The 22,816-nt window shown below is 53.6% G+C and overlaps 1 protein-coding gene and 1 long non-coding RNA gene across 5 annotated transcripts; one reads left to right on the top strand and one right to left on the bottom strand.

Annotated features, from left to right (window-relative positions):
- The first annotated feature begins 4,007 nt into the window (after positions 1–4,007).
- LGALS9 (galectin 9) lies at positions 4,008–22,081 on the top strand. Of its 4 annotated transcripts, none has more exons than XM_079903763.1 (11): positions 4,008–4,165; positions 10,609–10,700; positions 13,371–13,572; positions 14,381–14,491; positions 15,941–16,036; positions 17,645–17,680; positions 18,231–18,281; positions 18,933–18,974; positions 19,442–19,530; positions 19,628–19,790; positions 21,621–22,081. In XM_079903763.1, the coding sequence occupies exons 1-11, from the start codon at positions 4,127–4,129 to the stop codon at positions 21,765–21,767; spliced, it is 1,068 nt and encodes a 355-aa protein (XP_079759889.1). In that variant the 5' UTR covers positions 4,008–4,126; the 3' UTR covers positions 21,768–22,081. The 4 variants fall into 4 exon arrangements, with proteins under 4 accessions (XP_079759889.1, XP_079759888.1, XP_079759891.1 ...); XM_079903762.1 differs by having other exon boundaries at positions 18,930–18,974; XM_079903765.1 differs by lacking the exon at positions 15,941–16,036.
- On the bottom strand, positions 14,820–18,163 carry LOC307177056. Its single transcript, XR_013824968.1, has 3 exons — positions 18,139–18,163; positions 17,571–17,726; positions 14,820–15,393 (listed from the first exon to the last, which is right to left on the bottom strand). It is a non-coding gene; the product is annotated as an uncharacterized lncRNA (long non-coding RNA).
- Positions 22,082–22,816: the final 735 nt, after the last annotated feature.

Here is a 22,816-nt window from a genome sequence, read left to right as displayed (position 1 = left end):
AGAATTCAGGACCCAGTCCAGTTTACAGGTATATGACAAAACCTCAAAGACAGTTAACAGCACTAGAATCTAATGTCTACAAAAGTGCAAATAAAATTATTCCATGAATAATCCAGTTTTTCCCAGCTGTCCCAGCTTAGAAGTGGCTTCTGGAACACTCTTTCCCATTGTGCCCACTCACCTGGGTCCAGTACAAAGAGGCAGGGCCTGAGGTCTGTCACAAAGGAATTTGTCCCGCGTTGCCTGGGACCCAAAGTGGAGGAGAGCAGGTCATTGGAAAGACAGAATGATCTTTCTACATTTGCTGTAGAAAACATGTCAAATCTTCATCGCATGAAGAAGCAAAGAGTATGAGAGTATGCGGCCCAAAAGTCAGAAAGTATTATGGTGCCAGGATATTAATTAATAAAAATATTATTTTCCTGGATTTGGTGATGTTTGGGGTATTTGTCAACTGCTACGTTTTGAATATGGTGTCCCCCACCAAATTCACATGACCACCGTCACCCATTTCGGCCACCAGTAGTTTTTATTTATGGAAGTGGTAATGGTTTTCATTTATGATCATAAGTTAAAGTTTGCTTTTTAAATAAATGCATATAATTTGTTTAAAGGAAATCGGGAAGTAAGGCCGGTCCCAGGCTAGTCACACAAACACTGAAGGCAAAAGCAGCTGTGTGTTTGGTTAATCCGCTGATACGACACTGATCCTTTGCACGTCTGGTGCTAAATGTTTGCTCACGTGGCTTCCCCAAGGACGGAGTGTGACCAAACGGTGACGTTGAGTGCGCTGCCTTCCATGGGGCTGCAAGTTCTTCTATTCCTTACCCCTGCCACCCATGGAAGGGATACCACCGACCCTTCACACCCCCGCACAAGGGCCACCTCCTCTCTGACTTCTCTCAGGGCCTCACCACATACAGGCCAGATACGCGAGGACACAGATGGAGTCTGTGGAGCGCTCATTGTGTGCCAGGCATGGGCTAAGTGGCTTACAAGGCTTAGCTCATTCAATGCTCACAACAACCACGTAAAATAAGTTCTCTTATCAGCCGCCTCTCACAGGTGAGGAAACACTGAAGCTTAGAGAGCGTTGAGGAACAACATTTGCCGCCCCAAATGTTTCACTTTGGCATGAGGATTCATTTAGGCTGATTCTTTTTAAGAAACATAAGATGCGAAGTTTTTGTTACCACCCCTCAGCTGCCGCAAAGTTTGTAGAAAAAGGGCCTGTTCCAGGAAAAGAGCCGTGACCGGTGATATTTGCAGGAGAACATGGACTAGGTGTGGTGAGGGACACCCGGCAGGGCCTAGAGATCAGAGTCCACTCTATGCCCAGCAAGCATTCATTTGCCAAACAATTACCCTCAACACCCTCTTCTGTCTTTAGCTGAAGGTGGTATTTAAGGTGAGGGCTTTGACCATTATGGTGAGTTAGCTCTCCTGGGTCTCTCCCATGTACACGTGTTGTTAAACTCTTGTTAGATTTTTCTCCTGTTAGTCTGTCTCATGGCAATTGAATTCTTAGACCAGCCAGAAGAACCTAGAAGGGTAGAGGAAAATTTCTTCCTTCCTCAACATCCATGTTGTAACCTGTGTCAGAATTCCTTTCCTCCTTAAGGCTCAATAATATTGCATTGTGTGTAGAAACCACATACTGTCTATGACCACTAGTCATGTGTCGATGGACACTTGGGTTGCTTCTATCTCTTGGCTATTGTAAATAATACCATGACCACGGGTGTACAAATATCTCTTCAAGTCCCTGCTTTCAGTTCTTTAGGATATATACCCAGAAGTGGAATTGCTGGATCATACGGTAATTCTATGTTTAGTTTTTGAAGGAACCTCCATGCTGTTTTGCGGTGTCGTCTCAGCCGGCGTAGTGATGCTGTTTGGGAACACCTGTGGGCACCCATGTGGGCCTTTACCTTTCATGGGAGCCCCACAGGCCTTTCCCCAGCTGGAGCCAATGCTGTGGCTGCACACGCCCTTCTGCTTCTTTTTTTTTTTTTTTTTTTTTTTTTTTTGCGGTACGCGGGCCTCTCACTGCTGTGGCCTCTCCTGTCGCGGAGCACGGGCTCCGGACGCGCAGGCTCAGCGGCCATGGCTCGCGGGCCCAGCCGCTCTGCGGCATGTGGGATCTTCCCGGACCGGGGCACGAACCCGTGTCCACTGCATCGGCAGACGGACTCCCAACCACTGCGCCACCAGGGAAGCCCCTGTCATTGGATTTTATGTAATCAGAATGCTCCCAGCCTGTGCTCACTTGTGTCTGGCTCTGCTCAGATGTGAGGCTCACTGATGACCTTGCCTGTATCTGTGGTCCCTTTGTATCGCCGAGGTCTGGTCCATTGTAGGCATATCACCATTCGTTTTGCCTTTCTCCTGCTGGTGAACATTTGTGTTTTTTCCAGTGCGGGGTTATGATGGGTAAAGCTGCTGTGCACACGTGCACATATTCTCACATCTCTTGGGTAAATATCTAGGAGCAGAAAAGCTGGGACACGGGAGGGATAGACGTTTGACTTTACTATGTACGATCCACTGTTTCCAACGCTGTAGTAGTTTACACTCCCACCTGCAATGAATGAGAGTTCCAGTTGCTCCCTATCCCAGTTAATGAGGAAACGGTCCCCATGTCCCTGGTGTCAAAGAGGATTGCAAAGAATTTCCCCTTCTTTTCCTCCTTTCTGCTCTAACTGTGCCATCTGTCCCTTAAATCCGGTCAAATTTCAGGCATCTAGTGGGGATGGAGGGTAGACGGAGGAGGCATGTGGCCTCAGTCTATGGGAACATCTCAAAGAAGTCAGTCTTTGCAAATTCTGGGGCACTCAGGCAAGCACAAGAAGGGAGAGAGGTGCAGACACGTGCACGGCCCCGGGGCACCTGCTACCCACACGGTGCCTGTAGGACCCTTAGCTGATCATCCAGGCTTGACTGCGGGGCCCTGTCTCCAGCACATGGTGAGAACCTGCTTGACTTCAGCTAAGTATATTGTCACTATGTCTTTCCTCCTTGCCCCGCCCCCTGATCCAGCTGTTCCTGAATCTCTGTTTCAGTCAATCATTTCCTTTAATAAGGTGCTGGAGCCAATTAAAGACAGTTTATTCAATATATTGCCCCCACCTCCATGTCACTTGGAATGTTCTGTTATGTCCAAGACTTCTCCACTCCCCATTCTAAAGCTCAGAATCAAGGGAGAGAAGAGAAGGGAGAACTTCATAGAGAGGAGGGATCAGAAGCTCCCAAGGGCATCATTATACACAAGGATAAGGTAACCCCGTTACGAGGTTTTCTATTTGCAAAACATTTCTTTCTACATGATTATGATTATTTTTTAAAGATTTATTTATTTGCTGCACTGTTTCTTAGTTGCGGTACACAGGATCTTTTAGTTGCAGCATGCAAACTCTTAGTTGTGGCATGCATGCAGGATCTAGTTCCCTGACCAGGGATCGAACCCATGCCCCCTGCAGTGGAAGAGCAGAGTCCTAACCACTGGACCACCAGGGAAGTCCCTACGTGATTATGTTTTTATATGAGGAATAGTATCTTAAAGGGGAAGAATACCTTTTTGAGAACCTAAGTAGCCTCATATGGCTCAGGATACCACTAGTGAGCTGTGTGACCTTGGGCATGACCCTTAAGACTCTCTGAGCCTCAGTTTCTCTGTCTGGAAAATGGGTATAACCAGGCTTTCCCAGCTCCACCACCAACCCGTGCACAGGCAGCACCGTTGTCGTCTGGACACATGACACAGCCACACGCTCACGGATAGTGTCGTCTGGTAGCTCGCTGCAGTGTGAATGTGGTCAGGATCTCTGAGCCTACACGAACCCCTGTGAACTATTCGGTCACGGGTGGAGCGCAGGAGGAGAGTGGAGGGAAAGGGCACGGGATGAGGATCACCCACTTCCCTCTCCCAAGTATCATCCTCCACTCTCCTCCCTTGGCAACCTACCTCTCTCCCTTTCTCTAAACTCACTTCCTCTTGCTCCTGGCTCCTCCCCATTGAATAACCGCCAAATTGCTTTAGTTTCTATTTCTTTGTTAAGTCCTTCCCAGTGCAGAGGACTGCCCTGTCAGTGCGTAAAGTGGCAGCGGCCACGGAGACGGTGGAGAGATGGCCTTCGGCGGCACCCAGCCTCCCTACCTGAGCCCAGTGAGTTCCGGGGCTGTGGGTAGCCTCAGCCAGGGGGAAACAGCTGTGGGGCTCTGAGGAAGCAGCTCATGCAGGTGGAAGTGGGTGGCATCCCAAAGAGAACATCACAAGGGCAGAAATGCCAGCTGGGGCAACCCTGACACAACTTCTGCTCTGCACCCGTCTCCCTGGTGCCGTTCAGGGCTGGAGGGGGTGAGCATCACCGGGATTTGTGCGTCTGACAAACGCTTACTGAGCTCTCTCCGGGTGCCTCTCCTCTTCTAGGTGCTCAGTGGGGGAAAGAAGGGCCTAAGTAACAACTGGAAAAGTGATGGCTTTTTTTGCATGAAGGGAGAAGTAAACAGGGCTTCTGGGGAGATTAACAACCCAGCACGGCAGTGAAGGGCATTTACTTTGAAGATGGCCTCTCTGGGGTCAGCCATTTACTAGCTGGGTGACCTCAAGCAAGTTACTTTACCTCTCTGAGCCTCCGTTTCTGCATCTGTATAATGGGGATAATCCTTAAGTCACTGCCCAGGGCTGAGGTAAGGATTAAGTGAGGCAGCACGTGGAGAGAGCTTGAATGGTGTCTGGCCCACTGTGGGTGCTCTGCAAGTGTTTAGAATTGTTACGAGTCTGGGGGCAGCAGGGAAGCCCTCCCAAGGAGGTGTCTGCTCCCTGAGGGGTGAGTGAACAAGGCAGGGCAGGTCAAGGGTGTCTGAGAAGAACCATCTCTGGAGTTAGCGGGGGGAGCGGGGCTGCCCCAGCACTGTGGGGTGCAAAGGGCTGCCTTCTCTGCCTTTTTGCTTTCTCTGGGGAGCCCCTGTAGCAGGCGGCCTTTGTAAACCCTCATCATCCCCATGTCATCCATGGAAAACTGAGGCTCAGAGAGGTGGCGGCCATTTGTCAAATGTCCCCAGATGGTAAGTGGCCGAGGAGGGAGGTGTCTTGATTCCCCCCCGCCCCCCGCCCCAGAGGAAGGAGGTGCCCCAGAGAGAGCACTGCGGGAGGACGTGGGCCCGCAGGAGGCAGCCCAGGCCCAGGAGGATTCTGTGGTCACTGTGTCCTGGGCCGGACCCTGCAGTAGGAGCCTCTCCCGGCCTCTGCTTCCCAAGAGGCCGGCAGGTGGGCTGACGGAGCCCTTCGTGGGGAGCGGGGGTGGGCGGAAATAGGTGCTGGGGAGCTGCTGGGGGGCAAACAGGCCAAGCCCGCCTCTGCAGGGGCCCCGGCGTGGCCTGTTTGCTCTGGGCAGTGTCCAAGTGCCACTCCGTCCATCTCGTGAGGGCTCCTAGGGTGGGGCTGGAGGAAGCTGGGCCACCCGGTGGGTGCTTCCACCATGGCCTCGGGGTCAGAACGTGTCACCTGGGCCTCTTGCTCCATCAGATGGGCGACCCGCAGTCCCTTCCAGGCCCTGGCGTTTTATTATTCAGGTGACGTGTTTTTACTTTCTAACCCTTGGATTCAAAAGCCAAAGATTTCAAATCAGAAGGAAACTCCTTCTATGGCAGCAGAGTCAAAACAGGGCCTTGGAAGTCCAGGCCAGAAAGTGGCTGGGTGCAGGCCTCACAGGCACCCGGAGCACCGTCCAGCCCACGTAGCCACCCTCTCCCAGGCCAGCCATTGACCTGAGTACCTGGGACCTCACTTCCTCCAAAATGCAGTGGGAAGGTCCTCTGCCCTGCCTGTCTGCTGAGGAGGGCACGCCTCCAGGACCTGCCTCTGGAGCCCCCCCATTCCTTGCCCACGCCCTGCCGGCCTCATCTGGCCCAGCCCCCAGAGGGCCAGGAGGGCAGCTGGTGTCACAGTCAGGACAGGACTCAGCTGTTTGGTCCAGGGGAACACTCGGTGAGCCAGGAGCGAGGATGTTCTGGGCTTCATCGTGAGAAGCAGACCGTGTGGTGGTTAGAAGCGTGGGTTAAAAGCATGTGTGGCTTTGGGCGAGTTATGCAACCTTCCTGTGCCTGTCTCCTCGTCTGTAAACGTGGCACTAATAATGACCGGGGCTGTGAGGATAACAAGATAACACAGACGGGGAAGGCTGGCCACCAGAAGGGCGGCAGTCCCTTTGGTTAAAAGCTGCCCCCTCTGGGTGAGCCCCCTGTGCCAGCTGTGGTTGGGTGGCCTCTGTGACACTGGGCCTCCAGAAGGGGGCTGCCCACCCTCTGGCCTGTAGGGCCTGACTCTGCTTTCCGGACCGGATAGGAAGAGGAGGAAAAAATCCTCAGCCTCCAGGCACAGCCCAGAGCTGAGAGCAAGTTCTGACCCAGCAGAAAGATTAAGTCATCCTCATGCAGACAGCTGCTATCGTCAAGGCCTTCCAGCCAAGGGCTTTCCACTCAGCCTTTCACCTAATCCTCTGAAGCACCCTGCCAGGCTGGCAATGCTATTGTCTCACTGTTCCGGAGAGGGAATTGGGGTGCAGGCAGGTCAAGTGATTTGTTCAACATCAGAGCTGCCAGCACAGGGAGCTGGAAGGCGAGCCCAAGCTGTGGGACCATAAATCCAGCATAAAAATCCATCCTCCTAAGTCATACAAAGCAAAAGCATGTGCTGCTGTTTCCTGCTGAGGTCACACGCACACACACACACGCATACACGCACACACACGCACATACACGCACACACACGCATACATGCACATACACGCACGCGCGCGCACACACACGCACACACACATACACGCACACACACACACGCATACACGCACACACACGCACACACACGCATACATGCACACACACGCATACATGCACATACACGCACGCGCGCACACGCACACACACATACACGCGCACACACGCATACACACACACATACACGCACACACACACACATACACGCACGGAGGGGTCCTTGGCCAGCCAGGCTTAAAACAATACAAATTTATTCTCTTACGGTTCTGGAGGTCAGAACTCTAAAATCCAAGTGTCAGCAAGGCTATTTCCTTTTGGAGGCTTCAGGGGAGAATGTTTCCTTTTTATTTTTTTTTCTGCAACTGTTGAATCTCAAATGTTTTCATCTTTTTTTTTTTCTTTTTAAGTGGTTGTTCCATTTTATTTTTAATTTTTAATTTTTTTGGCTGCTTTGGGTCTTTGTTGCTGCGCGTGGGCTTTCTCTAGTTGCTGTGAGCCGGGGGCTACTTTTCGTTGCGGTGCATAGGCTTCTCGGTGCACGGGCTTCTCTCTGCGGTGGTTTCTCTTGTTGTGGAGCACAGGCCCTAGAGCACGCAGGCTTTAGTAGTTGTGGCATGTGGGCTCAGTAGTTGCGGCGCACGGGCTTAGTTGCTCCGCAGCATGTGGGATCTTCCTGGACCAGGGCTCGAACCCGTGTCCCCTGCATTGGCAGGCGGATTCTTAGCCACTGTGCCACCACGGAAGTCCGAGAATGTTTCCTTGCCTTTTCCAGCTTCCAGAGGCTGCCTGCTTGCGTTGGCTTGTGGCCCCTTCCTCCTCCTTTAAAGCCAGCAGCTTCTTGCTTCTGTTGTCACATCTCCTACTACCAATTCTCCTCTTCTGCCTCCCTCTTTGAGGACCCTGTGACTACACTGGGCCCACCTGGATAATCCAGGATAACCTCTACATCTCAAGATCCTCAACCTAATTACATATGCAAAATCCCTTTTGCCGTGTAGAGCAACATATTCACAACTTCCAGGGATTAGAATGTAGACATTTTTGGTGGGACAGAGGGGAGGGCAGTAATCATTTAGTCTACCATACCCTCCTTGGAGTCAACCAATGTTAGCAGTTTCTTTGAATCCTTCCAGAAATGTTTTATTCATGGTAAGTAAATATATGTATATAGCCTCCCCAACCCGTTTTTTAAATAGTACACGTGGCATCGTTCTCTATCAGTTCTCAAAGAGTCCCCTTCTTCCTCTTCTCTTCGTGTTCGGCCTCCACAGAAGCCACTGTATGGAAATACCGTAATTAATTTCACCATTTTCTTCTTGGTGGACTTTTGGACTCTCCGATGTTGTGCAATTATAACGTGGCAGTGAATAATCTTGCCTTTAGGATTATACTCGGTTTGAAGCAATCTTGTGTTTCAGAATTTGAGGTCACCATTTAAGACAATAAAATCTCACAAAGCTTTTCTTGGGGGAAATCCTTCCTTAAGATTAACCTGTACTGCCCGCCCCCACTATCCACACATGGCTTCCTCCCTTCTGCCTCCTTCTGTGCTCTGATGACCCCCATCCCAACACACTCTGCTTTCAGTTCTTTATACCTTAGTGTGAATATGCTTAAGGGAAGGGCCCATACTTGCCAGGAGTATGCATTTTAAGCCCTGTCTGTCACGATGGTGTGAAAGGCTCTTAAGAGAACTTCAGGCTTCAACAAACAAATGAGGGGATGCTTTTTCCAGGAAGTACGGCATGCTGGTCTGTAACTGTGTCAGGCTGATTCTACTTCTTCAAAATCACTGGCATGGACAGAGACAACAGAAAGAACTCAGAGATGTAGAGAAGCCATGATTTGCTTAAGGTCACCAAAGTATTTAATGGCAGAGTTCAGATCTAACCTGAGGTGCCACAAGAGACACCTTTCCCAAAGGTCCATGGAGAGCAGAGACTGTCTGAATGGGATCCTGGTGTTACAGGTTATCTCCCAGGGCGAGCTGTGCACATGAGTTAGGAGGGGTTTCTCTGGATCCTGAGTGGTTGTACAACTCAAGGACATAGGCTAGGACTGAACTGGGCTGGTGGGTGTTTTTTGTTTGCCTGCACAGTGTTTAGTTTAACTCGTTGCTAAAGCAAATTTAGAGAGAATAGTATCATAAACAACACATACCCGTCATTCAGTTTCAACTCATGACCTATCTTGCTTCATCTCTACCCAACCCTACTTCCCTTTCCACTTCTGGATTATTTTGAAGCAAATCTAGATATATCATTTCATTGCAAATATGTCATTCTATGTCTCTATAACAAAGGAACTCTTCTACAATCCTTTTTAAAGGATTTTCCCCCCAGAAATTAGAAAGTTTTACAGAAAAAAATTCCAGATTTGGGTCTTCTCCTAAAGACTTGGAAGCTCTGCCAACACTGGACCTGGATGGTAATCACTGGTTACAGCTGAGTGGACACTGCCTCTTTAGATAAGGAAGATGATGTCTACTTTGCCTCAGTCCCTACCACTCCCTATTGTACCCTACCTGGCCAGCTCACCTATACACATCACCTGCCTGGCTCCTGTACACATTTAATTTTTTTTAACATCTTTATTGGAGTATAATTACCTTACAATGGTGTGTTAGTTTCTGCTTTATAACAAAGTGAATCAGTTATACATATGACCCCATATCTCTTCCCACACATTTAATTTTTGTAAGGAATTCACTTGAAGGAGAAGGTAGAAAAGACTTGAACAACTTGAAAAATGTGAAAATTGACTAGGAGATAGAACTGTGTTTAAGGCAGTTTGTAGAACCACATTAGACAAAGGCATTCAGGAAGGAAGCTTTGAAAGTTGAGACATAAGCAATTTAGGAATTTTGATTAGAGAGACCAAGGTGGAAGGAAGCAGAGGGGCAGTAGAGAGATAACCTACTATGTACCAGTCTCTTCCACAGACTTTTTGTCACTCAATCATCAATCTCACTCAGAAGGTGGGATTTACCTCTATTTCACAGATGAGGAAATTGAGGCAAAGAGAAGTTAAATAAACTTCCCAAGGCCGCTAAGTTAACAAGGAGCTAAATTAGGGTTTAAATCTGGAGTATGCCTGGTTCTAAAATGAGGCAGCCCTCACAGTAACCGTGGATCCTTTATAGAGGCTCAGGAAAGAGAACGTAACAAAGTCATGGGGCCCAGGAGGGGTGGAGATGTCACATTAGGATTTTGGAGGATGCCAAGGGCCTGCGGGAAGGAATGGGAGCCCAGGAGCAGGAATAGAAGAGGGGGCTGCCCCGTGGTTGCAGAGAGCACCCGGGAAGAGGCACTTTCTGAGGCGGTGGAGGGCAAAGGTCACGGTCACCACTGTTCTCAGGGTGGGATGGGCAGGAGAGGGGAGGATGCCTTCTTCTTGGCCTGTTCAGGTGAGCAGAAGGTCTATCCTCGAGAACAGGTTGGTGGATCTCTTTGGTCCCTTGGGCCCCCTGAGTCCCCAGTCAGGGGACTTTGCTAGGAACCTGGCCTGGGGTCCAGCAGCCCCCTCCTCACTCCCCTGGTTCCCTCCCATCTCAGGGCTGTGCACGTGCCACTTCTTCCTCTTAGCAGCTGTCACGCTGTCCCTGTCACATCCTCCCAGAGCCAGAGGGATCTCCTTCTCACAACCTCAGAACGTCTGTGTAACTTCCTCGCTGCAAGCCTGGAAGGTCCGTGGACCAGAGCCTCAATCTGTCCTGCTCACAGCTGCACCTGGCCCCTAGCCCAGGGCCCGACACCCAGGCCAGCCCCCAGCAAGTGCTGAAGGGGATGGAGAGAAGCAGGCCGGCCCGCTGACCACCGTCTCCTCCCGCAGGTCGTCCCCTTCACTGGGGTAATCCAAGGGGGTCTCCAGGACGGACTTCAGATCACCATCAATGGGACCGTTATATATTCCAACGGAAACAGGTACCTGGAATTGTTGTTTCTTGCAGCCTTGCCCCTGAGCGAACCAGGGCGCTCTCCGCTCAGGTTGGTCCACCCAGCATCCTCCGAGCTGCCCGCACCTGGCTCAGGGGATGAGCGGGGCCCAGCCCCTGCCAACAATGCACGGCACTCCTGCCATCTGCCAGTAGCGCCCAGGGCACCATTAACCAGACTCCCCAAAGATGGGGGAGGGGCCAATGAGAGCTCCCAGTCTAAGGAGGGAAGCAGCCCAGCCCAGAGGCAGAAGTTCTAGGACTAAGCATTGTATGCTATGACTCAGAGTTGCAAAAACATCACCTTCCTTCATTTCCTATAGCTGCCCTCATCTACTTCGGAACCCTCACTTGGTCTGACGTGGAAATAGTTAAACTTGCCATCAAAGTTGTAATTTGGTCTCTTTCAGTTTCAAGCTCTTTTCTGGAAAATGCTAAGTCAATTCAAAAAATAAATATCTTAGCACTGTTTCCAGCGCTCCTCCTAGCTCCCAAGGGGGCTTCCCAAGCGAAGAGCTTGCACGTATTCTCAGAGGCAGGAGGGTCCTCGGATGCTCACGCAGCCCTGGCTGACCTCTGCTGAGGTCCGGGTGGCTCGGGGGCCTGGCACCCATGCCCAGTTTCGGTGGGGTCCACGTGGGCTGCACCCTGAGGTCCACAGTGCCCACGGAGGCCCCTCTGGACACGTGGCCCTCTCTCAGAAGCCTCTCTGTCCCAATCCCAGCTGGCTTCTGCCCCTACTTTTCCTCTCATCACTTTGTGTGGGGCCTGGGGACCTCCTGGATCCTTTCGGGCCCCTCCCAGGCCCAGCCCTACCCCTGCATCTAGATTCTAGATGACTTCCTCTGTCATTGTTTCCCCTCCAGGTGGACATGGTCACACTGACCATGGGACTTTGAGAGCCCTGAGTGCCCCCAGGGGACTCGGAGGGAAGTGAGGCACCCAGATCCCCCAAAACTCTGCCAGCATGGGAGTCCCAGACCTCGACTCTGAACTTCCATTGCTTTCTCTCTCCCCCTTCCTCTGCCTACCCTTTCTCCCAACGCAGGAGGGCTTTCTACTCCCACCCTGTCTAATAGAATCTCTCCCTACCTCCGAGGGTCCCCCTTCTGATGGGAGCTTTTGCTCTCTCCCTTCCCTGGGGCAGGAATTTTCAAAGGAACACAGGAATGAAGCTGGAGGACCACAAAGAGAAAACTACACCCAGAGATATTTCAGAAACACTATTCTCCACTTTAAGAGGAATAGGGACTTAGATTTTCTCATTCCAGAGTCACTTGGAGTTTCCCTTCCCTTTGGTATTCCCCAGAGGGAGGGCGGTTGGGCTCAGGGCCAGGCCAGTTTCCCGCAGGCCCCGCTGGCTGAGGGCTCACAGAGTGCTCCGGTGTTGAGGACGGCATCCAGGACACAACCCCCGTAACCGAGAAAGAGAACGGGCTCTGGGGACTTCCCTGGCGGTCCAGTGGTCAGAACTCCATGCTTCCACTGCAGGGGGCACAGGCTTGATCCCTGGTTGGGGAACTAAGATGCTGCAAGCTGTGCGGCCAAAAAAAAAAGTGGAGGGGCTATGCAGGTAGGGGCTCTGTCCATCGAGGGCCACCCTTGGGTGCAGGGCAGCGCCTGGCTCTGTGGGGCATGACATGGGAGCGAGGCGTGCTCTCTGACTGCTGTGTGTCTGTTGGGGAGACCAAAGTGACCCCGAGAGGCAGGCTGCGAACCACACTGGGGCTGAGTTCAGGGAAGGCGGTTAGAGACAGGCTCCTCGCTGGAGACCCTCAGAACCTCAGACTGGAGCTTGGTTTGGGGACACGAGTGAGCTCCGTCTGGGAAGAGGCAGAACAAACATTTATCGCGCCCACTTTGTGAGCCAGGTCCCTTGGAAGATTCTTTTGTTTCAGTCCTCACCTTAGAGTCAAGGCTGTACCCAAAGGAAGCTGGCATGGTGAGGGGCTTCCTCCGAGGAGAGATGGGAACAAAGAGTTGCTTGCTTGGGGATTTCCCCTGGCCGCCTTGTTAATCATCCTCGAAAGAAGGCAGTCACCCCCTTTCCAGGGTGCGGCAGCTTGAGGGTAGCGAGGTACAGGTTCATTGCAAATGACAAACAGTGAAGAGCTGGGGTCTGGGTCCGGGCCTGCTGACCTCACTCAGGTCAGGTGGACACACGCTAACATCTACAGGGGGACAGACGCGCACACTGAGGTCCCCACGCCCGGAGAGCTAGTGTTTATTCTATGCCTCCCCTTTAGGCACCGTCTCTGTAGGCGTCCCATCAATGGAACATGCTCTTCCCATCTGTCCTCTTCTCTCTCAACTGAGCAAACGTGGGCTGGCCTCCAATGAGCGACCGCTTGGTGCAAAAGGTTCTCACTCCTAGGCACATTTCTCGACTTCCAACTTGGATAAATTTCTTTACCCATTTTCTACTTATTTTTAGAAAATCACACTGTAAGGGCAAAATGTGGTAACTGCACAAAAACATACTAAGTGCAAATCAGGTGAGCAAAAAAGATGGCAACGACTAAGGATGGGTACAAACCAGCCACGCAGGTCGTAGGCAGGATCCCAGATAGATGTCAGTCAAAGGCGTGAGACCCTCCTGTTCCCACCCTTGGCAGTAAACCAGGATACCAAGAGCACTGTCTAATTTCCCTTGGCCTAGGTTTGCTGTGAACTTTCAGACCGGCCACAATGACAATGACATTGCCTTGCACTTCAACCCTCGGTTTGAAGAAGGCGGATATGTGGTCTGCAACACGAAGCAGAAAGGAAGCTGGGGGGCTGAGGAAAGGAAGATGCAAATGCCCTTCCAGAGGGGGTGTCCCTTTGAGCTCTGCTTCCTGGTACAGAGCTCGGAGTTCAAGGTGAGCAGGAACTCTCCTCTCTTCCCTTCAGCTGCCTGTCCCCCAGCCTTATCAGGAGCAGTGAATAGCGTTTAAATAGTCACGTGAGAAACACCTTTGTTGCTTGTGAGGATGCAGTCTCCTTAGGCACCTTCACCTGCAGCTACATATGCACCTGTTGCTTCTTTTACTATGGAAATAAGCACTAGATAAGTCACCACGGTGCTTTTTGGCCTCCTGGGTCTTTAAAGTCCAAATTATTTCCGTTCCTCTGCCCTTCTTCCACTCCAGGTCCCTGGTAACATTTGTTTTTGTTACATTGTTGCAGCCTTTATCCAGGTGTTATTAATGGCTTAGTTTTGCAGGGCATTGCAAACTGCTTTTGCAAGCAGCGCAGTGTCTCTGGGCTTGGGGAGACGGGAGAAGGGGTGAGTACATCTGTGTCTATGCCTCTCTGTGTGAACATGGACGTTCCCAACCCCTCAACATGCAACCTGACGTCACCTCTCCTCTGCTCCCCAGGAACATTTGTATGCATATTTCAGTAACACCCCAGGTGACCTAAGATTAGAAAGACAAACCTACTGCAATAAACAACCAACCATAAGAACTAAAAAGCCAACAACCAGAGCCACGTAGGGATTGTGTTTGGGTCACAAGCATGTTCCTGTAACTGGCACAGCTCTGAAGGCTGATGCCCCCGACCTACAGGGGATGGATGTGAAAACTAGACACAGGTCTAAACTTCTAGAAGCAGGGGTCCCAGAAGCTTGGGTGAGTTCCCACCTGGCCAGGGACCCCCTCCTGGAACATGCACTCATCTCGGCAGGTGATGGTGAACAAGAACCTCTTCATGCAGTACGCACACCGCGTGCCCTTCCACCGCGTCAACACCATCTGCGTCACGGGCGCCGTGCAGCTGTCCTACATCAGCTTTCAGGTCAGACTGTCCACCCGGCATCCGCCCCCAGGGGCTGGGTGCAGGGCCCGGTCCACTGTGCCCAGGCCCTGCTGCGTGGGCCCCAAAGTGCCAGCCAGTCTCCTTTCCAGGTGGCTCTGGGGACACACCTGTGGCTCCCCCGTCCTGTCCCTCTTGTGTCGCTGTTTCTGTCTGGGACACCTGCTTCAGTCTCCCGGGCTCCTAGGCCACTCACCTCTGTCATTCCCACCCTGGTTAGGAGGCTGTGTGGTTCTAGAAAGACCCGAGGCTTGGGAATCAAACTGAATCCAGCTCAGATCTCCAGCTCTGCCATTCTCATGGGCTGGGGGATCTTAGACAAGTGACTTCGCCTCTCCCAGCCTCAGTTTCCTCACCTGTGGAAGGAGCAGGGTCTCTGCCACCCCATAGGTCCTTGTGTGAGTTCAATGAGGCGATACACATCAGAGGTCACAGAACAGCCTGCGTGGGCCACACTTGGGTCTATTTGACCCTCTCTGTCCTTTAAAATTTTTGAATGTGTTACCAGCATCTAAAAGGTCAGCAGAAGCTTTTTGTTTTGTTTTGTTTTAATTAATTAATTTATTTACTTATTTATGGCTGCGTTGGGTCTTTGTTGCTGCACGTGGGCCTTCTCTAATTGCATTGAGCGGGGCTCTAGGCGCGCGGGCTTCAGTAGTTGTGGAACGTGGGCTTCAGTAGTTGTGGCGCATGGGCTTGGTTGCTCCGCGGCATGTGGGATCTTCCCGGACCAGGGCTCGAACCCCTGTCCCCTGCATTGGCAGGCGGATTCTCAACCACTGCACCACCAGCGAGGTCTCTCAGCAGAAGTTTTGCAAGGCGAAAAAGTTCTGGAGCTGGATGGCGGTGATGGTTGCCCAGCTATAGGAGTCGACTTAATGTCACTGAACTGTACACTTAAAAATAGTTAAAAAAAAAAAAAAAAAGTTCAGATGGTCAATTTTATGTGCATTTCACCGCAGTTTAGAAAAAAAAAAAAGGTCAGGCGATAGCACATGGTCATCTGGATTTCTGGTTTTTTGTGAAAACTGGAACGATTGGGGAATGCTGGGCCCACATTCTGCAGGGCCCCAGGCCGCTGGCTGGGAGCTGTCAGCACCGCTTTGGTATTTGAGTGTGTTCCCTGAGATGGGAAGGCACACAGCAGGCCCCTGACAGATCTGAGGCCCTTTCTCTTTGGTCCTCATCTCTCATATTCCTTCCCTCCCTAACTCCCCCTGTGGGGTTGGGGAGAGAGGAGAGAGAGACGGAGGTGGAGAGAGAGACAGCCAGCCTGCCGTCACTCCCTGGAGCGTAACCTTCCCTCTGCCCGTCCTGGACACCCCCACTCCGCCTGCTTGCCTGTCTGTCTCCCTCTTGCCTGTGGCCCCTGCTTTTCCCCTCTTCCGTTAGGGCTTCTCTTCAGCCCATGGCACCTTTATGTTTTAACAGAACACCGGCGCAGCTCTCATCCCGCCCGCCTTCTCCACGGTGCAGTTCTCCCAGGCTGCCTGTTTCCCACACAAGCCCAAGGGGCGCAAACCGAAAGTGAGTTCAGTGGAGGCCTGGGGAGGCTGAGCTGTCAGCAGGAAGGACAGAGCGCTCGAGACGCTGGTCCAGCCAGCACGCCAGCCAGGGTCTCCAGGGCCTGTCATGCCCAAAGTTTCCCTGCCTCCATCCACAGCCCCGGGCCCAGAGCTGGGGACCTGGGAGCTGTCCTTGGCTCTTCCTGTCTCTCCTTATCTCTCCAGGGCACCAGTACCTCTCTTCCCAAAGCCACTGCCTTGGTCCAGGCCATCTGCCCCCTCAACACTCTGACCACGGCCTGGTTCCCCACGCCCCACTCACCCACCACAGTGACCTTCCTATGCACAAATCTGATCACGTCCTCCCCTTGCTTTAAAGTCCTAAAGGCCCCAAGTCCCTCTAGATAAAGTCCAGATAGCAGGACCTGCAGAATCCTCCCCAATCTTGCCCCAGCCTCCCTCCCGGCTTCATCCCTCACCCAGGAAGCTCACGCAGCCTCCACTGCTCACTTGGGGCTCTCTCAGGCCACCGTGCTTTCTGCACATGCTGTCCCAGTGCTGAAAGCACCCTTTGCCACCCACATCCAGCCTCTCCCAAATGGCCCTTCACAGCTCTCCTTAAGTGTCACTCCTCTGGAGCACCGTCCCCGGAGCAGATCTCTGGATGCCCTCCTGAGTCACCACAGACTTTGGATATCTCTGTGCTATTCCAGTCGTCACGTCCTGCTCTCATTGTGTCTATGTGTGTCTCCTCACCACTCTCCTCCCTCCTTCCCTACACCCACCAGGCCCTTTGTGGGCTGGGATTGTAGCTGGTTCATTTGTGTATCCCTAGCATTTTGCACAGTGCCCGGCATGCAGTAGGGACTCGGTTAGTGAACGTGGAATAGGTTTGCGAGAGGAACAGTCTGCCGGGTGAAGGCTGGGGCCCGGACAGGAAGGGGAGCAGGCCTGGCCCTTTCTTTGGCCACTTGAGCAGCGGGGACTGGGAGGAAGGCCGTCTCTCTACCCAGCCTCCCTGGGCCCAGCATGGCGCAGCTGGGGCACCTGCCTTCTGCCATGCGGACGCAGGACTGGTGGGGCCGCAGGCAGCCTTCGCAGGGCAGCCCGACTTTGGCCCTGGCCTGGGGAGGACAGGGTGTGGTGGATACAATCAGCAGAACTGGGTACCATCTGGATTTTCTCTCTTGTTACCTGGGTGCGCTCGGGCAAGTTGCCTAAGCTTTCTGAGACTAGTTGCCTCACCGGCGAAATAGGAGGCAAGGATGCCTCCCTCGTTGTAAAGTCTTGAAGCCAGAGCCTGGCACACGGCAGGCCTTCAGCCAATGTAAGTTTTCACCTTATGGGTGAAACGTGGCAGCGGGAGTAACGGCTTGGCCTCCGGGAGCTAAATGGTCTGCATCAGACACACCCTCCTCTCCTTCTGAAGGAGCCAATGGGAATGTTCCCCCTCCCCACCCACCCTGCATAACCACAGTGTACCCGGGACGCTGGGTGAGAATCTGGGCGCCCAGAAGGCTCAGGAGGGAGGCCGCGTGTGGGGAGGCATTTCTTACCACAGCTTCTGCCGCCGTGTTACTCTCGTGTGGCGCCAGCGTTAACCACCACTGTGGTTTCTCATCCCCTTCAGCCTCCAAGTATCTGGACGGCCGGCTCGGCTCCCATTGTAAGTGTCTTGCTCTGTCTACGGAATCTCTTCACTTCGGCTTTTCCTGTGGGTTAAAAGGAGGAGGCGGAGTCAAGCGTGGAGCCTCTCCCATTGGAGGGAAGGGCCGCCAAGGCCAGACCCTTGGGCCATCTGCCCGGCTGGGGTGATGGTGGGAGGGAGTTCGGGGTGTGGGGAGGGGTGGCTGGCCCTGATGAATCGGGAAGGAGCCCCAGTGGCCGCTGGTTTGCTCAAGGCCCTGCCACTCTGTGGGCAGGCACAGGACACCAAGGCCCCACGTTCACTTCTTCCTTCTGCAAAGCGAGGCTGTGCTAGAGAGATTGCCCTGAGAAAGATGCAGGCCACAGGCCACAAATGCAGGCCATGTTTCTTCTCCAGAGAAGAAACACCTCTACCTGCCAATTTTGGGGCGTCTGGTCAGGCTGATGGGGCTGGTTACAAGCTCAAGATGACCTCACCTAAGAGGAGTGTGTTAGGTGGTGCCCTCTGGTGGCAGGTGGCAGTCTTCACACCGGTGAGAGCCGGTTATAATGGGGCTTCTTTCTTCCAGACTCAGACCGTCATCCACACCGTGCAGAGCACCCCTGGACAGATGTTCCCTGTAAGTCTGAACGCTCTGGTCAGCTCACAGCCCCACCGCGTGCCCCTTTCCCAAGGAGTGAATTCTCTAGGCCCAGAATCAGGAAGAAAGCAGTTTAGCAAGGAAGATGGGGACAGTTGGGGCTGGGCCCTCTGCTTAGGAGAAACGCACGTAAAACTCTCCTTGGGACAGTAGAGATTCTGGATCAGGCTGGATTTACCCAACGACCCAAGAAATAGGACCCTAGGGACCAACAGGAAAACGGGTCCTTCTGCCCCTGAGAGGGGAGTGCAGTGGTCCCCGTATCTGGATACGAGACCCTCCATCCTGAGGACAAGCCCCCAGGATGTCACTGCTGATCACAGGTTTAGGCTGCTTCTCCTCCTCCTGTGCCAGTGCAGAGCACACGGGGGGCCTGGAGTCAGGGGGCTGCCCTTGGAGGGGTTGAGGGGCAGGTGACCATGATGGGATCCAGGAACACAGCAGGAGTCCCGCCAAGGCTGACATGGGGAGGAAGGTGACTGGGAGAATCCAACGCCTGAAGCCTCACGACCTCAGTCTCCCATTGGAGCATCGCCTCTAGAACGTGCCAGGGCGTGTGTGTGTGTGTGTGCGTGCGCGTGCGCGTGTGCGCACACTCCCGTACTGAATTTCCCGATCTCTTTTCAGCAGAATCCCATGATCCCACCCATGGCATATCCCAACCCAACCTATGTAAGTGGTTTCTCTGGGAGGGGTGGAGTTCTGGTTTGTGTTGTGCAGGGTTGGGGTAGGGGAAGAGGGGAGGGCAGCTTACAAAATGAAAAGCAGTCCCTTAGTAAACTGAAGTTCTGGAAACGTCCAGGTAACTTAGAAGACTTAGGAAAGGGGCTTTCACCTTGAAAATCGTCCCTTCACCATGAGCATATTACACGGTCTTCCCTTCTCAGCCCAAGCATCCTTTGTGTCCAACCAAAGCTCTTTTCATGATAGTAAATGCCCGTTAATTTGAGGAATGCTGGAAAGTTTTCCTTTGCCATTTACTGAGCCAAGTAAAGATACCATGGAGTTCTTTCTTGAAGATACAGGCACAGTTAAGTTGTCGACTGACAGTCCAAACGCACAGAAGTTGTCATGAAGTTTCTCTTGCAGCGGCGGCTGCTCTGGCCGCTGCCATCTGACCTGCCCCCTCCTCCCCACAGCCGATACCTTTCTTCACCTCTATCCCCGGTGGGCTGTACCCCTCCAAGAGCATCATGGTGTCGGGTACCGTCCTGCCCAGTGCTCAGAGGTAAGCCAGGGTTCCTGGGGAGAAGAGACACCCCAAGGTCTTTCGGGCCATTCCCCCGGCTCGGGGCAGAGAGTCCATGGGAGCGGCCCATCCCCAGGTTCTACATCAACCTGTGTTCCGGGAGAGACATCGCCTTCCACCTGAACCCCCGCTTCGACGAGAATGCCGTGGTCCGCAACACGCAAATCAACAGCTGCTGGGGGTCTGAGGAGCGAAGCCTGCCCCGACAGATGCCCTTCTTCCGAGGCCAGAGCTTCTCGGTGAGATGCTGCAGCCCCGAGCTGGGAGGGGCTCTCGAGGGGCAGTGGAGTAGCGGGTGGAGGCCATCTGGGGGCACCTTGATCGAGACAGGAGCTGATGCCTCTGGGGTGAGGATGGGGCCCAGAAGAGGGGAAAGTGTTCCCCAAATTACTGCTACTATCATTTTACTGTCACTGTCCCACATAAGGCAGGTGGCAGGTACCACCTGCTGTTACAGATGAGACTAACTGACACGTGCAGGTTACTTGCTAAGGTCACACAGCCAATCAGTGCCAAATCGAACTCAAGAATGAGGTGTCATCCATTCACTCACTCACTCATTCATGAATGAGGTGTCATCCATTCACTCACTCACTCACTCATTCATTCAACAGTCATTTATCAGCTATTTCATCCAGGCCCACTTTGAGCAGCAAGTACCCCAGGTACTGGGGGGCAATGAGGAAACAGTCCAGGTCCTGCCCCCATGGAGTTTACAATCAAGGTCGGGGAGGAACAAGGAAACAAATGTACGGACAGATCGCTGCAGAATAGCAACGGGTACTACGTGGAGGGCAAAGTAGAATAAGAAATAAGTGAGCCCTGGGCAGGGGCCATGCTTCCTCAGGTGGGGGCAGACCTTGGAGGAGGCCCCAGCGCAGGCGGGACCTCAGTGGTAGGAGGAGCCCATCTTGCAAAAAATCTAAGGGGCAGCAGAGGGAGCTGATATTATCGCCGAGGCAGAGGGTCATGGTCGTGGCCTGTCCAGGAAGCAGGAGGCCCCGGGGCTTCTGGGAGAGCGAGGATGGGGAGGTGGCGGGTGGCACTGCTGGCGGCCCGGACGACACAGAACTGGGTTCTCGGCCCTGACTACGTACTCAAATCACCTGAGAGCTTGAAAAAGAAAAAGCAATGCCTGGTCCCACCCCAGGCCCACGAGAGGGTGAGCCTGGACACCCGTATTTTTAAATATGCCCTAATGCTCCTCACCCAGGGTTGACAATGACCGATGTAGGGCCTTGTGGGTCATGGATTCTGAATTTTAGCCCAGGGTGTTGATGTGTTTCAAGCCAGAGAGCAATACACTTTGATAGCTGTGTGACCTTGAGCAAGTGTCGTAACAGCTCTGTGCCTCCGTTCCCTTATCTAAAATATGGGACTGCTAGTAACATTGATCTCACAGAGATGGAAGAAGGAAATGAAATCGAGTCTGTGACACGCTTAGGACAGTGCCCGGTGCGCAGTGACTCTGCCGCTGCTGTTAGCTATGTGATGGGGACGATGGTATTCTAACAGCTGTGGTGCCACCGCCTCTGGGAGAATGTCGGGGTGGAAGAGACAAGTTAGGAGGCTGCTGCAGCAGGAGTGCAGACGCCCAGCACTCCTGTGTGCCGGGTCCTAGGGGCATGGATGACACAGGCCAGCATTTGTGTCCCTAGAGGCTCAGGGTCCAGCCAGAGGGTAAGGATAGGGGTGCGGGACACAGCCTGAGGGCGGCGCCTGACTCAGCTAGGAGGGGCTCAGGAGTTGGGGAAAGCCCGGGAAGGCTGGCTGCAGGAGGGCGAGTCCTGGAGGGGGAGTAGCAGTGATCCACGTGGACGAGGTGTGCAGAGCGGGGAGCCCAGGGGACGGGTGTTCTGGGGGGAGGAAGAGGATATGTAGAAGCACAGGGAAGGAGAGCACGAGGCGTGTTCGGGGAAGAGCGAATCCTTCGGCGTGGCTCGAATGGAGGTGTGGGTCTTGCTTAACTAACGTCTGGGGAAGGTGGGAAGGAGGGAGGCAGACGTGAGGCTGCCTTTGGCTTTGAGGACAGTCCAGGCGGGGTACAGATGCCGGGGCCTCTCGTCCAGGTGTGGATCATGTGTGAAGGTGCCTGCCTCAAGTTGGCCGTGGACGGCCAGCACCTGTGTGAATACTACCACCGCCTGAAGAACCTGCCCGCCATCAACAGCCTGGAGGTGGGGGGCGACATCCAGCTGACCCACGTGCAGACATAGGCCAGCCCTGCCCTGGGCTGCCGTCTGGCTCTGCTCATCACTCCCACCCGCCCCGGATCCTGAGCTCTGCTGGAGAGACCACGTCCTTGGCTGGCTCTGCTTCTGGCCAGGTCCACCTCGTCCGACGCCACTAGCTGTCACTCACGCAGGAGGCTGTATCCTCGGCGCCTCCCCTTCCTCCAATCTTTAACCTCTCCTCCTCCCGGAAAGCTACCCTGATGACACCCCACTGGTCCCCACCAACGGACAGGAGCCTTCTCAGCAGGGGGCTCTCCCCTTTCCCAGTGTCCTTCGAATAAAGAAAGAACAATGCTTGTCGGCACGTGTGCCTGGGATGGCCATGGTTTGGTAACTGAGTTTGGAGACCTTCTGGAGTCTCTGGAATCGGGGAGGTCCAGGCTGAGGGAAGAGGGGGAAGAGAGCACGGGCTCACTTGGATCAGCGGGTGGTTCCTGACCTCCAGGCCTGCTCCCAGCGGGTCCTCCACAAACCCCACAAGGGTGTGGGCGAAAGCTCAGGCCTCTTGGACAGGCATCGCTGACGCAGGAAGCTTGGTGATGGAGGTGAACCCAGGAAATGGCCCCATGCTTCTGAGATGGGCCAAGGGCTGGGCTGGGCTCCCAAGAAGCCGACTCGGAAGAGAGGCCTGTTTGTGTGCTTCTGCTGTGGGTCCCCCGGTGTCAGGGGTCAGGGTGTGCGTGGGAGAAAGAGAGTCAGCGTGCGGGGTTCTGCCAGTCACTGAGCCAGGGCATGGGGATGGCTCTGTGTCCCCACGATGCCAACGCATCCTGCTAGCTCCAAGAATCCTGTCCTCGGGAACCAGGGTGGGGCTCAGAGCATCCTCAGACCAGCAGTACCAGCAGCACCTGGGGCCGTGAATCCCCGGCCCTGCCTCGGACCTCCTCAACGCCTGCGACGTGACAAGATCCCAGGTGGTCTGCTGCACGCTGGAGTGGGAGAGGCACTGGCCTAGGGGACTGTCGTGCAGATGCGTCGCTGGGACGCTGAGGTCGCATGCCCCTTTCTCCCCCGCTACCGGACCCGAGCAG

Source organism: Stenella coeruleoalba (assembly GCF_951394435.1).
Source record: "Stenella coeruleoalba genome assembly, chromosome: 19".
In the NCBI taxonomy this organism is placed as follows: domain Eukaryota; kingdom Metazoa; phylum Chordata; class Mammalia; order Artiodactyla; family Delphinidae; genus Stenella; species Stenella coeruleoalba.
Note: the sequence above shows the minus strand (reverse complement) of the source record. Positions and strands in the feature narration are given on the sequence as shown.